Source organism: Antedon mediterranea, chromosome 11 (assembly GCF_964355755.1).
Source record: "Antedon mediterranea chromosome 11, ecAntMedi1.1, whole genome shotgun sequence".
In the NCBI taxonomy this organism is placed as follows: Eukaryota; Metazoa; Echinodermata; class Crinoidea; order Comatulida; family Antedonidae; genus Antedon; species Antedon mediterranea.
The window spans coordinates 9,969,884-9,983,812 of NC_092680.1; the positions used below are offsets into that span (position 1 = coordinate 9,969,884).

The following is a 13,929-nucleotide window of genomic DNA, read 5'->3' on the forward strand; positions in this document are numbered from 1 at the left end:
GATGTATTGTCCACCTGAAAAAATCATTTTTTACATTTTTGTTGTTGAATGTGCCATTTTATTGCCACATAATAGTTATCCGTTTTGAAAAAAAATTGAATAAAAAAAAATATATTTACCAGAAAAAAATGTAATTTAAAGCAAAATATAGTCAAATTGGCTGCCAGTCAAATTGGCTGCCAGCCAATGGGTTTTTGGTTGAATTTGACCAGAAAAAAACGTTATTTTGTTTGTTTTTTTTTTCACGGAAGGGATTAACTTTATTAAAACTACAAAATAACCTATTCAAACTCTGACTTAGTTATAATCTTCATTTTTCATGTTTTTGGGGGACAATACAATATATCTTTAAGTAGAAATTTAAAGTCAAAGCTGCAAATACGCAATTTATATTCCTTGGTATATGAGGATGTGTGGTACTTACAATGAGATTATATTGGCAACGCAGTTCATTATTACAACATGACAATGTATGTGTTCTTAACAATAAATCAAATTGTTTTTATAACTAAGTAATATTTTTTAGAAGACTTACGGTGGCCACATTTATGGTTTAAACCTGTTGGAATCACATTGCTGTCGGCATTTCACCCTATAGCCAATCTATATATACCTGTAGCTCATTAAGTACATACTTCTTTCTTTGTTTTTTGCAAGCATTTTTAGATAAATTTGTATCAAGAGGGTTTAATGTGATAATGGAAACTCTCTCTGCACTTAAGCGTGGTTCCCACTAGCGACGCCTCGTAACACAACCGACGCAAATTAAACAAATGCCCTTCCAATAATTGTGTTTGGCCCCGCCTGCGTGAAATCAAACGTGCTTCTTGCGCGTCAACACTAGCATGCTGTAGACTTTGACCTGGTTCCCCAAGTGTTCTTTTGCCTTGCATTGTTGCAGGAAATCAAACTGATTTGATTTCCCGTAGCGATGTTTGCAGCAATGTTACGTCATTGGTTCCCACTTGTGATTATGCAATACAGCACTTGGCATCGATATACGCCGCCGTGTTGCGTTCTAGTGGGAACCACGCTTTAATAAGCATACTGATAGCCACTGATTAAATAAACTGTAATAAATACCATATTCACTTGTGGATACGTGAACACCAAAAGCAGAGAAGAGATTCGGTATACTGTATATCATTTGAAGAAAACTAGAACAGTAAATACTACCTTGTATAGTGATAGTTCCGTTACGTTCAAATTCAAAACCTTCTCCGTATATTCTACATTTGTATGTTCCCTTGGTTTTTGCATTGACAAACACCCTCAGTTGGCTTCTCACTTCGTTTTCAATTTTCTTGCCATGCAAATAGTCATAGTTTATTTCTCCTTGAAGTAGATGCTCAATTTTTGTGAATGCTGCACCAGTTGTCAAACTAACGTTATCCTTCAGCCATTCCACCTCCAATGCAATGCCTTCCTCAACTGTTGCATGGCAATACAGGTATACAGCATCTCCAGGATCTGCTGTTATGTTCTCTGGACCAAATATCTCTTTTAAGGTTACTATGTCAAGAAACATATATTTCAGTTCATCAACCATGTAACCATATTAATTTAAATAAATTACTATTTATAATGATAATGGTGCTGTTTATCATTTTTTATTACACCATACGGCACTACCAAACAATAGAGGGTGCCACTACAAAGTAAAATATAAAGATACTACTAAGCAATTAGAGTGAGCCACTTTCAATGCTAAACAATGCCGTTTCATATTGATTCATGTAAAGTTTGCGGTACACTACGTGTACTGTATTAGTTCTGAAAAGTGAGGACGATCAAAGCATATTGATCGAAGCATATTGATCGAAACGTCGAGGAACTCAACAGTTCTTTACAGAACTAATACACGTGGTGTACCGTAAACTTTACATCAACATTTGATTTCGCTATGCAAACCTTCAAACAATATAATGCCATTTCATGGCAATTTAATATCAAACCTTCAGCTAGATTTTTACTTACTCATTTTATCAGACAGGTTAAAACCAAAGTAAAAATTGTAGCCAAGTGAACAGTCCAATCAAAATGTTTTAAATTAATTTGTTAATTGGCCATAAATAATTTAGAATTTTATTTTTGATACAATTGCAATTCTTTTATAGTTTGTTTATAAGCCTAAAGGGAGGGAAGAGTGAGATTTGATTATACATCCTCATCGCAGCACTTAGCCCATACAGTATATCAACCACCGAAGAAAACGGTGGCTTATTAATTCACACTATTGCTTTAATACCAAGGTATGCATAATATGATTAGGTTTGAAAAAATAACATATTGTACCTTCACATGATGCTTCCACTTCTCTAAAATTAAAGAAAAAGTTAATTATTAATAAAAAAAAAAACAAATTCTGTTATCAACTATGAAATCCATTAACTGTCCTGACACTCTTTAGGGCCCTAACAAATAGTTATTTTTAGGGTACTCTTTTAAAAGCCCATTAAAACTGAAACATCACTCTCATTTTCACACCATCTTGATTGACTTAAATTTTAATCTCATTACAATATCCATTAAACAACAGGGTGCTAATTAACAACTGCTACTCAAGGTCATGTTTGTTTGCTTATCTATGTGTAAATGCAAACATGCTTTCTGGTAGCTCCATGTTGTAAAATTAGTTCCGTACAATTTGTACTGTGGTTAGAATAGATATTTCATTTGCTGGTTAGCTGTACTTTACGTTATGCTATTATGAGTGTCCATAAAAAACATTTATAATTTTCACTGTTTGTAAATAAAAAGCCAACATTATTATTGCTTATATACATTACTTGTCTGAGAATATAATTATTTAAAACTTTACCACATGGTACGCAAACCCCCCTCTCCCACCTCCCCTTCCCAAAAAATGTATAGTGTCATAATTCTAAAAATTTGTATATAATGTAATTTTTAATTAAGTTTTTGTTTTGGGTTTATTTATATTGTACCATATAGAGTATTATATTATAAGAAAACGCAATTTTAAAATTTGCAATACTGTAGCCTGATCGTTTATGTACGGTAAAAAACATATGTGGAAAACCCCTTTCCAAATTCCTTTGCACGAAGTACATAGTGTACGTTTGATTCCCACAGACAATATCTAGCGTAGATAATTTTATGTCAGGGAAAATAGGTTTTTCGATATCGCTGTGTCTACGTGTTTGCAATACACTGTTTGGTGTATAGTAAACATCTCCTGCAACGGACTATACCATTTTTCGTTATGTTGGTTTTTACCACCAGAACAACATTGTGTACAAACCTATACGTAGATTATCAGAGAATCGATTTAAACGTAAATTTAGCAACTTCAGTTTGATTTAAATGAGCAGAGGATGTATCAAGGAAATATAGATTGAAACTATGTTTACATTTAACTACATATAAATGTGCCAATGAAATGTATTGAGCTTGTTTATCAACATAGTCCTGTTTATCAACATAGTCCTGTTTATCAACATAGTCCTGTTTATCAACATAGTCCTGTTTATCAACATAGTCCTGTTTATCAACATAGTCCTGTTTATCAACATAGTCCTGTTTATCAACATAGTCCTGTTTATCAACATAGTCCTGTTTATCAACATAGTCCTGTTTATCAACATAGTCCTGTTTATCAACATAGTCCTGTTTATCAACATAGTCCTGTTTATCAACATAGTCCTGTTTATCAACATAGTCCTGTTTATCAACATAGTCCTGTTTATCAACATAGTCCTGTTTATCAACATAGTCCTGTTTATCAACATAGTCCTGTTTATCAACATAGTCCTGTTTATCAACATAGTCCTGTTTATCAACATAGTCCTGTTTATCAACATAGTCCTGTTTATCAACATAGTCCTGTTTATCAACATAGTCCTGTTTATCAACATAGTCCTGTTTATCAACATAGTCCTGTTTATCAACATAGTCCTGTTTATCAACATAGTCCTGTTTATCAACATAGTCCTGTTTATCAACATAGTCCTGTTTATCAACATAGTCCTGTTTATCAACATAGTCCTGTTTATCAACATAGTCCTGTTTATCAACATAGTCCTGTTTATCAACATAGTCCTGTTTATCAACATAGTCCTGTTTATCAACATAGTCCTGTTTATCAACATAGTCCTGTTTATCAACATAGTCCTGTTTATCAACATAGTCCTGTTTATCAACATAGTCCTGTTTATCAACATAGTCCTGTTTATCAACAGTAGCCAAAATATTATTCAGTGGTTGTATTTGTATGTCGAATCTTATAATGCCAAAATTGAAGGAAGGTACTGCCACCTACCAACTCCAAAATATGTATACGTGTAAACAAAATATTCTCCTAATACGTTGTTTCTGTTGACATACATATAGGTTTATGCATATAAATAAATATAAGTAATAATGCATGTTTTCATCATGTATTTATATTACATCATTGATTAAATTTATGTGAAACAAAGAAGAGAATGTTTATAAATATCAATACGCCTGCCAACTGGATCGCCATGTTGTGACGTAACATTCTCACATTTACATTTTTTCATACATTTTTATAATTGCTATTTAAAAGATTTGCAGATAACATATTATTTGGACAACGATGATTTACTTACGTGCAATAAGGATCTTTTGTTAAGCACTTTTGAAAGTCTGTATTATAAGCATCGCAGTGATTAAGTGGTAGCCTTTGAATTGCATTCTCAGACCCAATAAAAATTAGGTCATCCCACAATTCCATTGTCAGTACTGGCTCTTTCACCTAAAGAGTGATAGTATAAATTTAAATTGTGTTTTTTCTCATTTTGGCTCTGGTGCTTCACCTGGACCCAATGTCAGATAGCTTTGTTATGAGCTGCAAAGGGATCACTGCACCAAGTACCAAATATGTATTACAGAGTATTATCCATGTTTTTCTTTTGGAGAAAAACAAAACAAAATACTGTACACCAAAGAATTGCCTTGTAGAGAGCACCCTTTGTAATTTGGTTTGTTAAAAACTGAATAGAAATGTCTACGACCAAAAGGCAATGGATTGTTTGGCAGATATCTTGTACATGGATGGACATACAGAGTGGTTGAAACATAACCACCTTGAAGGAGGTACAAACTGTACATAATTGTTTGTGGCCATAAAATAAGCTTATTTTTAATCATGAATAAAGTTTGGCGTTTATATCAACAAACTCACATTAAGATTTATCTCTTGGGATAAAATTCCTCGACCTGCAGCTGGTTTTAAGAACTTGATTAAAGTACCACGATCTAGAATTGAAAAACATGATCACCATATTCTAGTTAAATTGCCAACAAAATATTCCATGGTCTCTCAATAGCACAATCTGTTCAAGACATACATACATAAAGATATCTATGTACATACATCATAATAAAAAATGGCTCATATTAATTAATATTCCACACTGCAAGCAAACATGTGGAGCTGATTAATGGGAGCACATCCTGATTAAGTTTCCCTGGAAGACCAACTTCAGCAATGTACTGTTCCAAGTTAATCAACACCTGTGTGATTAATAGAGTTTGACTCCGCCATGTTACATGAACAAAAACACCATTCTCACCTGTGCCAATGTAAAACATGTCTTGTCCAGAATCATTCACATCTTCCTTGACTACCAACTGCAAGAAGCGAACGTCTTTCTGTGTAAGTAGTGGATTGTCTGAATCACGTTCCAGTGTTGGCGGACTAGGAGCTTCTCGATATTCTGCTAAATTTGGCACAGGTTGGTTAATGAGTGAGTAAGATCTAATTTTTGCATAGTTTGCTTCTGGCTGCACATCTGAACACTAAACAGCAGTTTAATAAAATGTATAGTATTACAAAAGCAAAAGTTCTGTAGATAAATATAGTCTTAAAAGAACACTCTGGGTTTAAAATTGAATTAAGATAAGAAAACTTCCAATTTAGTTCTACAATTTGGTTCAATCTGGTTCTACAGTCTGGTTTTAATAGTCAAGTTCAACACTATGGTTTAATCTGGTTGGTTCAGATGGCTGTGATTTTATTTTGGAGAAATTGTAATCATTTATATAAATGTCTAAAATATGATTAAACTTACTTATTATTCAATATTTTGCCTGGGTAATGACTCCAAAATATTTCTTATATACAGTATCTAACATTAATAACAGTATTTGTCTAATACTTACACTTCCTGGCCTTGGTGTTGGGGGAATTGTGGGCTTCAGCCACAGAGAGTTTGGCGTCTCCTGTCCTTTCAAATCACCTTCATTCATTAAAAGTTCAATCTCATCCATGTTGTAGGTGCATAGAGCAGAGCCAGGCTGACCATATCTACAATACAAATTAACAATAAATTAAAAAATAACGTGTGCCTACTAAGTTGGTTGATTGGTAGTGTGGTAAGGTGTTTTAGTCCATAGTCAAAACACTCCATCTGAAATACCAATTTAAATTGTAAAATATTAAAATATGTAATTGTTGTTTATTTATATAAATCATTAGTAAATAACTTACTCTTGTGTTGTAAACACAGCGTAAATGGTGTTATTCATTGAAGGAGACTGATAAATATCCTCTGCAAAAAATATAAAACTGAAATAAGTAATCACTCATTGTAAATTAGATATTAACTAAAAGAATTATCTTGGCTTGTACAAATCATAATACGTATACTTTGCCTTTTAGAGTTTCTTTTTTTTTGTCTTGTGTGAGTTCATCTCACGTTTATTTAAATTCTCAGTGATGAATACATTATATACATATAATTACATTTGTGACAATTAAAGCAAGTGTTTAAAGTAGTTAAATACAGGTATATTTACATACGATGCCAGAATTCAGTTTAAAAGTTTAGATACGATGTTAATTAAAATGTAAAAATGAAAAATGGCGGTAAAATACATGATTAAAATTGTTAAACTATCTTATTTGTGTTCAAGTAGAGAGGCTATAAACTCAGGAGAGGAAAATGTAGTATCCTCCCTTTTCACCAAGATAAAAAGGATGAAATGAAAAAAGAGGAATGCAAAAGTTTGTAAGTTAGATATTTAGAATGATAGCATGAAATGATTTATTTAATGAAAACCGTAAGGTTAGAGTCCATACACTGTGCAATCCAAGATGCGATTTTGGCTCTGTGCGTATGTGAGACACATACCCGATGTCATCTTAGTACTACTTACAATTTGTATTTACGATAATATAAAATATTGCAAATATAGAAAAATATATATATTGAACATATACCAATACATACAGATTATATTGACATGCCATCAAATTATATTGCATCATTAAATACATTAAATGATTCATGAATCACATGTACATGTATTTGAATAATTGTCATCTTAAAAAGTTAAGATGCCTAAAAACAGAGTTTACGTTAATATACAGGATGATAAGGTAAGAAAAAAAAAAGGAATCAATAAAATAATTAAATTATTACCATCAAGTCTTTTGATAGTTTTAATAGTTTATCTTTATGCATTAAAATTCATTTGTTAATAAATGCTTTAATTCATAGCAAAATAATCTTAAAAATTATTTTTGATTCCTGATTTTGTTTCTTTTCTTTTCTTATTACTAAACAGGATTTATAAATGCAAAAAGTAAATATTGAAGTAAGTTAATTTACTGTTTTCATTTCCGTTCCGTTAACAATACTAGGGAGGTTTCGCAACCTTACGAATACGATAACGAAAACGGATACGTCATACATTTGTGAAACTTTTGAGCTGATCCCCATTTCATATTCGTAAAGTGTATTCGTGTTGACGAATATCACCAGTCATATTCGTAACTACAAAACGAGTATAGTTTTTGATCTATTTGCACATTTTGCATTTGAATCAGGAATGATTTATGATTATAATATAGTTATAGATTTATTGAAAGTAATTTACTAAAGTAATTTACTAAAATGCCAAGTCAATTTTGATAAATAGCAGTTTTTAAAGTCCTCACTCGCTTTGATGTTACGCTACGTCTAGGCAGCCAAGCACCAAGCAACACGTATCTGCGCTTCGCTCAAATTTACCGCAGTCATATTTTGGACGCGCCTCAATATTTCGTTGCCATGCGAAACAGATTTTTTTATGGCTTACGAAAACGAATACGTGTGCGTGACGTATCCGTTTTCGTTATCGTATTCGTAAGATTGCGAAACCTCTCTATTACGCCATGTTATCAGTCTTTTCTACAAAACAGTTCGAGATCAAAAACTTAAATACAATATATGGGTTTAATCTTATTACATGAAAATAACAATTGTTTTTCATTTTCAATTTATTTATTTATAGAAAGATTCCAAATTTTTAGCTTACTACACGCAAGAATACGATGTAGTAGTTTGAAATTGAATTGCGCAACTTTTGTGATATGTTGCATAGAAAACAACTTGTTATACCATACGGTATCCAATTCAAAAGTGAAATTTTTTAATTCTATCTCCCATTTTTTTGTGCTATAAGAGTTGATACTAAATTTTCCACAAATAAATTATAAGGTAGTTTTGCATTAAGTTGTTTTGTATGAAGCCAAAAGCAATCAGTGTTTGTTTGATTAATATTTCCATGTTCACCATTCAAAATAATTTCCTTCCATGTTTCTGTGATAGTAATTGAACTTCATTCAATGGTAATAATATATTCTCCTAATAATTATGTCATTCATTGTTCTAAAGCCAAACTTTAAAATAGATTGACTTTCCATTTAACTGTATACAACTGTCAAGTTGAAAGGTATCTTTCCAAAAATAATATACTTTATGCCTATCAATCCGGTTTTCGGCAGGCCCATTCAACTGAAAGCAACCTCATAAATCTCATCGACGGTTTAAAAAACAATAAGTCCAAAGGCCTTCTTACTGGAATGGTTCTAATTGACTTACAAAAAGCTTTCGATACCGTCAATCATGTGATTTTAATTAACAAGCTAAATTGCATGGGTTTTAAGTGTACTGACTAGTTTCAATCTTATCTCGCTAAACCGTACACAAGTTGTCAGTGTGAATGGTATCTGCTCTGAACCTCTTATAGTTACTCATGGTGTACCGCAAGGTAGCATCTTGGGCCCTATTCTTTTTCTATGTTATGATATTGCTTCTTGTATTGATTCTGATGTTCAATTTTGCTATATGCTGATGATTCTACGATTCTGTATTCTCATCACGATGCCACCAAAATTGCTCATAAATTAAGTACTGTCCTAGCTAAGTGCCAGGACTGGTTAACTGAAAACAAATTATCTTTACATGTTGGCAAAACCGAAAGTATTATCTTTGGTAGCAGAGCAAAGCTTAACAAAGTTAAAGAGTTTTCTGTGGAATTTATGGGCCATAAATTAAAAGTACTAAGCAAGTTAAAAAATATTTGGGTATTGATTTAGGGACCAATATGTATCATGTGATATTATTGCAACTAGTGTTATCAGTAAAGTTAAGTCAAGGTTGAAGTTTTTACATAGGCAAAGTTCATGCTTGAATAAAAAATGTCGTAAACTATTAAGCACTGCTTTAATACAATGTACATTTGACTATTCTGCCTCGGCATGGTACAGCGGTGTCAATAAGAATCTTAAACATAAATTACAAACTGCCCAAAACAAGATGGCACGTTTCATTTTAAATGTTGGTCCGAGGTCCAAGCCTCAGAAATAAGTTTTTAAGATTAAATTATGTTCACAAAATTCGCTATAACTTTAATACGCCTTCTTTCCTTAAGTATAACTTTTTGTTAATTTCTGATCATCATAACCATTTCACCAGGGGTACAACATTTAATTTTGTCACTCCTAAGGCTACTCTACTGGAGTTAATGATTCAACTTTTTATTTCTTAGGTATCCGTGACTGGAACAGGCTCCCCAATTCACTCAAATCAATACAAAATAATGCAACCTTCAAAATAAAACTTAAGAATATTTTAATAATGAACAGCTTGGAATATCAGTTTAATTAAGTTATTTTTTAATATTGTTTTTTGATGTTATCTTGTCTTATATGTATTTTCTTGTTTTTCCATTTTTACTGCGTCCAACTTAATGATATATTGTACTAGGCCCAACCACTCACTTTTTCAGTCATTACGGATTGGACCCTATTGGAAATAAGTTTAATTTTTATTTGTCGACTTAATGGGTTATCCAGGTATTCTTTTTGTACATTGTATATTTTAACTTTTGTGTATGAATATCGAATAAAATCAATCAATCAATCAATACATTTATTTTCCCACAATTGTTGGTTTTTAACATCTTTAATGTTCAGTTAAAGTTGTTAATATTAACTATATCAATTAGCATTTCTCTCTCTCATTCTGATCTATATTATATATAGATCAGATTGATCTTCATTATTCATTTGAGTGATATTTACAGTATACTTAATAAGGTGCATAAAATAATTTGGTATACATTTCCATTTTCCTGGATCTGGGGTATTAGGAGTCGCTTAACCCAGTTTAGCTTCAATGCTTTGACTTTTGCATTAAAATTAATCATATTTAATTTATAATGCTAGCATTGTATATTAGTTTAGATATGGCTAACTAGATTTGAACTCATCACTATACACGAGTTAGGTTATCCGCCGCGCAAACGCCACGTGGACATTATACATTATTGATTGACCTACAGTAGACAGCATCAAAATATGGGGGAAAATAGAATACGGATAAGTGGAGATGCGCTCTATTATACTCATACAACTCATCTACTTACAGAATATGTAGTAAAAATAAAACTTTACTATGTAGTTTAGAAACTATGACTGGTTAAAAAAAAGGCATAATTTTGACGATTTTTTTAACTTTTTCATCAAAAACATGTGCGAATTGTTCAATTCGACGTGCTCGTGTGACATGAATTTGAGTCGAAATTGTTTGAAAGTCAGTAAAATTACTAGAAAAGCCTAAAAAACATAAATCACGCAAACAAAGATGTTTTCAGCGGTACGTGCACGTAAAAAAATGCACGCACATGGGAATTTTTGACATGCTTAAAATTACATGAAACATGAAATTAATTTTCGCATTTCAAAATTTTAAACGCGCATGCGCACGTAACTTTCTGTGAAACATTTTTATTCCACAGAAAGTTAACGCATGATATAATTCAACTTTTGCTAAGTTTCCATTAAAAATGTTATTTGGTTTTTGACCAATGTTAAATACGCGAAATTCATAAAATCGTACGTAAGCCACGTTACGCAATTACAAACGTCATGAAAACCTTAGCTGCAAAACTTTAATATGTGAATGACGATATGTTGAGAAAGTTACGAAATGTTATGTTTGCAAGTTTTAGAGATACGCGTGACACAAACATCACAGAAAGAAAGAAGAAAAAGAAAGACGATTCCGTACAATCACAAGGGTTATCCTGCAACTTCGTTATTGGTTATTGGAACGTAACATTTCTTCTCTTCCATAATCTTAAGATATTTTCTAAAGAAATAATCTTATCGTCCAAGTTTTTCTTTTCACATAATTTGTTATCATATCCAACATAAATTCCTAGAAACTTTACAGGTTTCTTTGGCTATGTAATATTACATGGTTCTGACATATTATGTTTACTCGCCCCAATCCACATGCCATTTGTTTTTCCTTTGTTTAATCTTAAACCTGATATTCTACAGAATAGCTCAATCTCATGTAAAAAACAAATCAACGATTCTTTTGTAAAGATGATATTATCGTCTGCAAGCTGAGCAATCTTAACAGTACATTCTTCATTCATTCATATTTTTGGCAATTCAATTCTTTTACATAGGGGATTGTTCCGTATGTTACAGGCCATTAACTACCGAAATAAATAACAATGCCGGTAAAAGACACCCTTGTCTTATTCCACATTCCATCCTAATGCTTTCCGACATCCAACCATTATTTATCATTATACTTTCTGTATCAGTAGATATTACTTTAATGCATTTAATAAAAGAAAGACCAAATCTAAATTTTGTTATCGTTTCTAACATTAAATTTCTGTTTACCGTATCAAACGCTTTTGCAAAATTGAGGAAACTTAAGACGCCGGGTTTGTTTTTTATATTAGTAAAAGAAAGTATATCTTCTACAATTCTTATATTTTCACCACCAAACCTTCCAGTAATGTAACCTTTTTGATCAGAATGTATAATAGTTAAAATTTAATTATATCTCAACTGTAATAGTAATAGTAAATAACGATTATTTTATTTACCTGACATTTCGCCAACTATCAGTTGGCTTTCTCAAAGTGTGGTTAAGGAATACATCTGGATCAGGAAGACCCCCAATTTTAATAGAGATGAGGGCGGTTACAAACTCAGTCAATTGTGGACCAATGTGTTGACCAAGTCATCAAGAGGTCAACTGTGACATACGTGTCACTACACTTTGAGAAAGCCAACTGATAGTTGGCGAAACTTCAGGTAAATAAAATATTATTTACTATTACGATTGAGATATTATACAAATAATGAATGTTTATGAGTGTAATGGTACAAATAATGGCATGAGGTGAATGATAAAATGTTATATCAACGAGGCAACGCCGAGTTGATATAACCTTTCATCATTCACCAAATGCCATTATTTGTACCATTACACGAATATAAAACATTCATTATTTGTTTTATATAACATAAATAAATCCCTGTCATTTGAATCAAATAAAAGGTAGGCCTAGCCAAGGCCTACATTTGTTTCACATTGATTAACAGTAAAATTTGGTTTTTAATAATTATATTAGATATTATTATTTATATGGATTTTATAAATGCACCTACTGTTAGTGTTAATTATGTCAACAAACAATCCTAGGCCTAGCAAGGCTAAAACGCCTAGGCCAGCCTAATACTAACAGGCCTAGCCTAAGCCTACTACTACCTACTACTACTACTAGGCTAGGCTGAAAGACAGAAATACAAAACTTCGACAGGCAACTGGAATTAATCCAGGCTAATTATGTTTTTTTGCAACGATTCCACGTCTTGTAGAGATGTTCCCAGTAATTAATCAAAATCCTAAAAATGATCCTAATTTAAATGCCTTTTTGAATGAAATTAGTACATATAATATCTCCAAATCATACACCAAAATCTGCTGCTGCATATCTCGCGGTTGTTTTTACAAACAAAACTGAGGCCAGACGACAGGTGGCGCTGTTGTATTTCACAGTAAAAATATATACTAGATTTTTTTTTTCATCCGCGAAACATTTTTTTTTTTCGTACACAAAAATGTTTTAAAAAGTACTATTAAACGATCGTTTAATAGTGCGTACTATTGCACGCCATGCATGTAACCCACATTCGTCCAATCAAATGACAGGAATTTATTTAGGTGTTATATAAAATTAACTAATTACATTTTATTTGTAATACCAACCGAATTAATCTTTTTAATGTGTATAATAGTTGAAATTACTTTTTGTAATCTGATTGATAGAACATGAGCTAAAATCTTATAATCTACATTAATGAGTGTGATAGGTTGCCAGTTTTCTAACTTTTCTCTTTGTCCACTTTTGAAAAGTAAATGAATTATACCTCTCCTTTGTGAATTGGAAAGTATATTGTTGTGATAATTATAGTTCAGAGCTGTGCACAGCATTTCTTTTATATGGTCCTAAAACTTTCTGTAAAATTCAACACTCAAGCCATCAGATCCTGGGCTTTTATTAAGGTGCATTTTTAAAACAGCATTTGTGCATTCATCAATTGATAATAATCCCTCACATATAGTATAGTCTTCAATTGAAAGTTTGCTTAAACATTTGATCTGTGTAAGTACTCATTCATTTTTTTCTTTTAGAGGTTCTGGTTAAAACTATAGACAAAGGTAATCGATATAGTAGGCCTAATATTTTGAAGGCATCGAGCCCATAGTTTTAACCAGAAACTGAAAATAGGCAAAGCATATTCGTTATATATGAAAAACATTCAGTAGGTAGGTGTATTTATATGGTTGATACTATACA

General features: G+C 31.9%; 1 protein-coding gene across 3 annotated transcripts in view; it reads right to left on the bottom strand.

The window, feature by feature from the left end:
- LOC140063232 (semaphorin-2A-like) overlaps nucleotides 1-13,929 on the bottom strand; it is a 47,649-nt gene that overhangs the window by 3,826 nt on the left and 29,894 nt on the right. For all 3 annotated transcript variants that reach the window (XM_072109734.1, XM_072109735.1, XM_072109733.1), the window contains 7 exons: nucleotides 6,479-6,539; nucleotides 6,151-6,295; nucleotides 5,562-5,787; nucleotides 5,171-5,244; nucleotides 4,596-4,741; nucleotides 2,296-2,318; nucleotides 1,177-1,512 (listed from right to left, as the gene is read on the bottom strand). In XM_072109734.1, coding sequence (XP_071965835.1) covers nucleotides 1,177-1,512; nucleotides 2,296-2,318; nucleotides 4,596-4,741; nucleotides 5,171-5,244; nucleotides 5,562-5,787; nucleotides 6,151-6,295; nucleotides 6,479-6,539 — 1,011 coding nt within the window. The remainder of the gene's footprint in view (nucleotides 1-1,176; nucleotides 1,513-2,295; nucleotides 2,319-4,595; nucleotides 4,742-5,170; nucleotides 5,245-5,561; nucleotides 5,788-6,150; nucleotides 6,296-6,478; nucleotides 6,540-13,929) is intronic.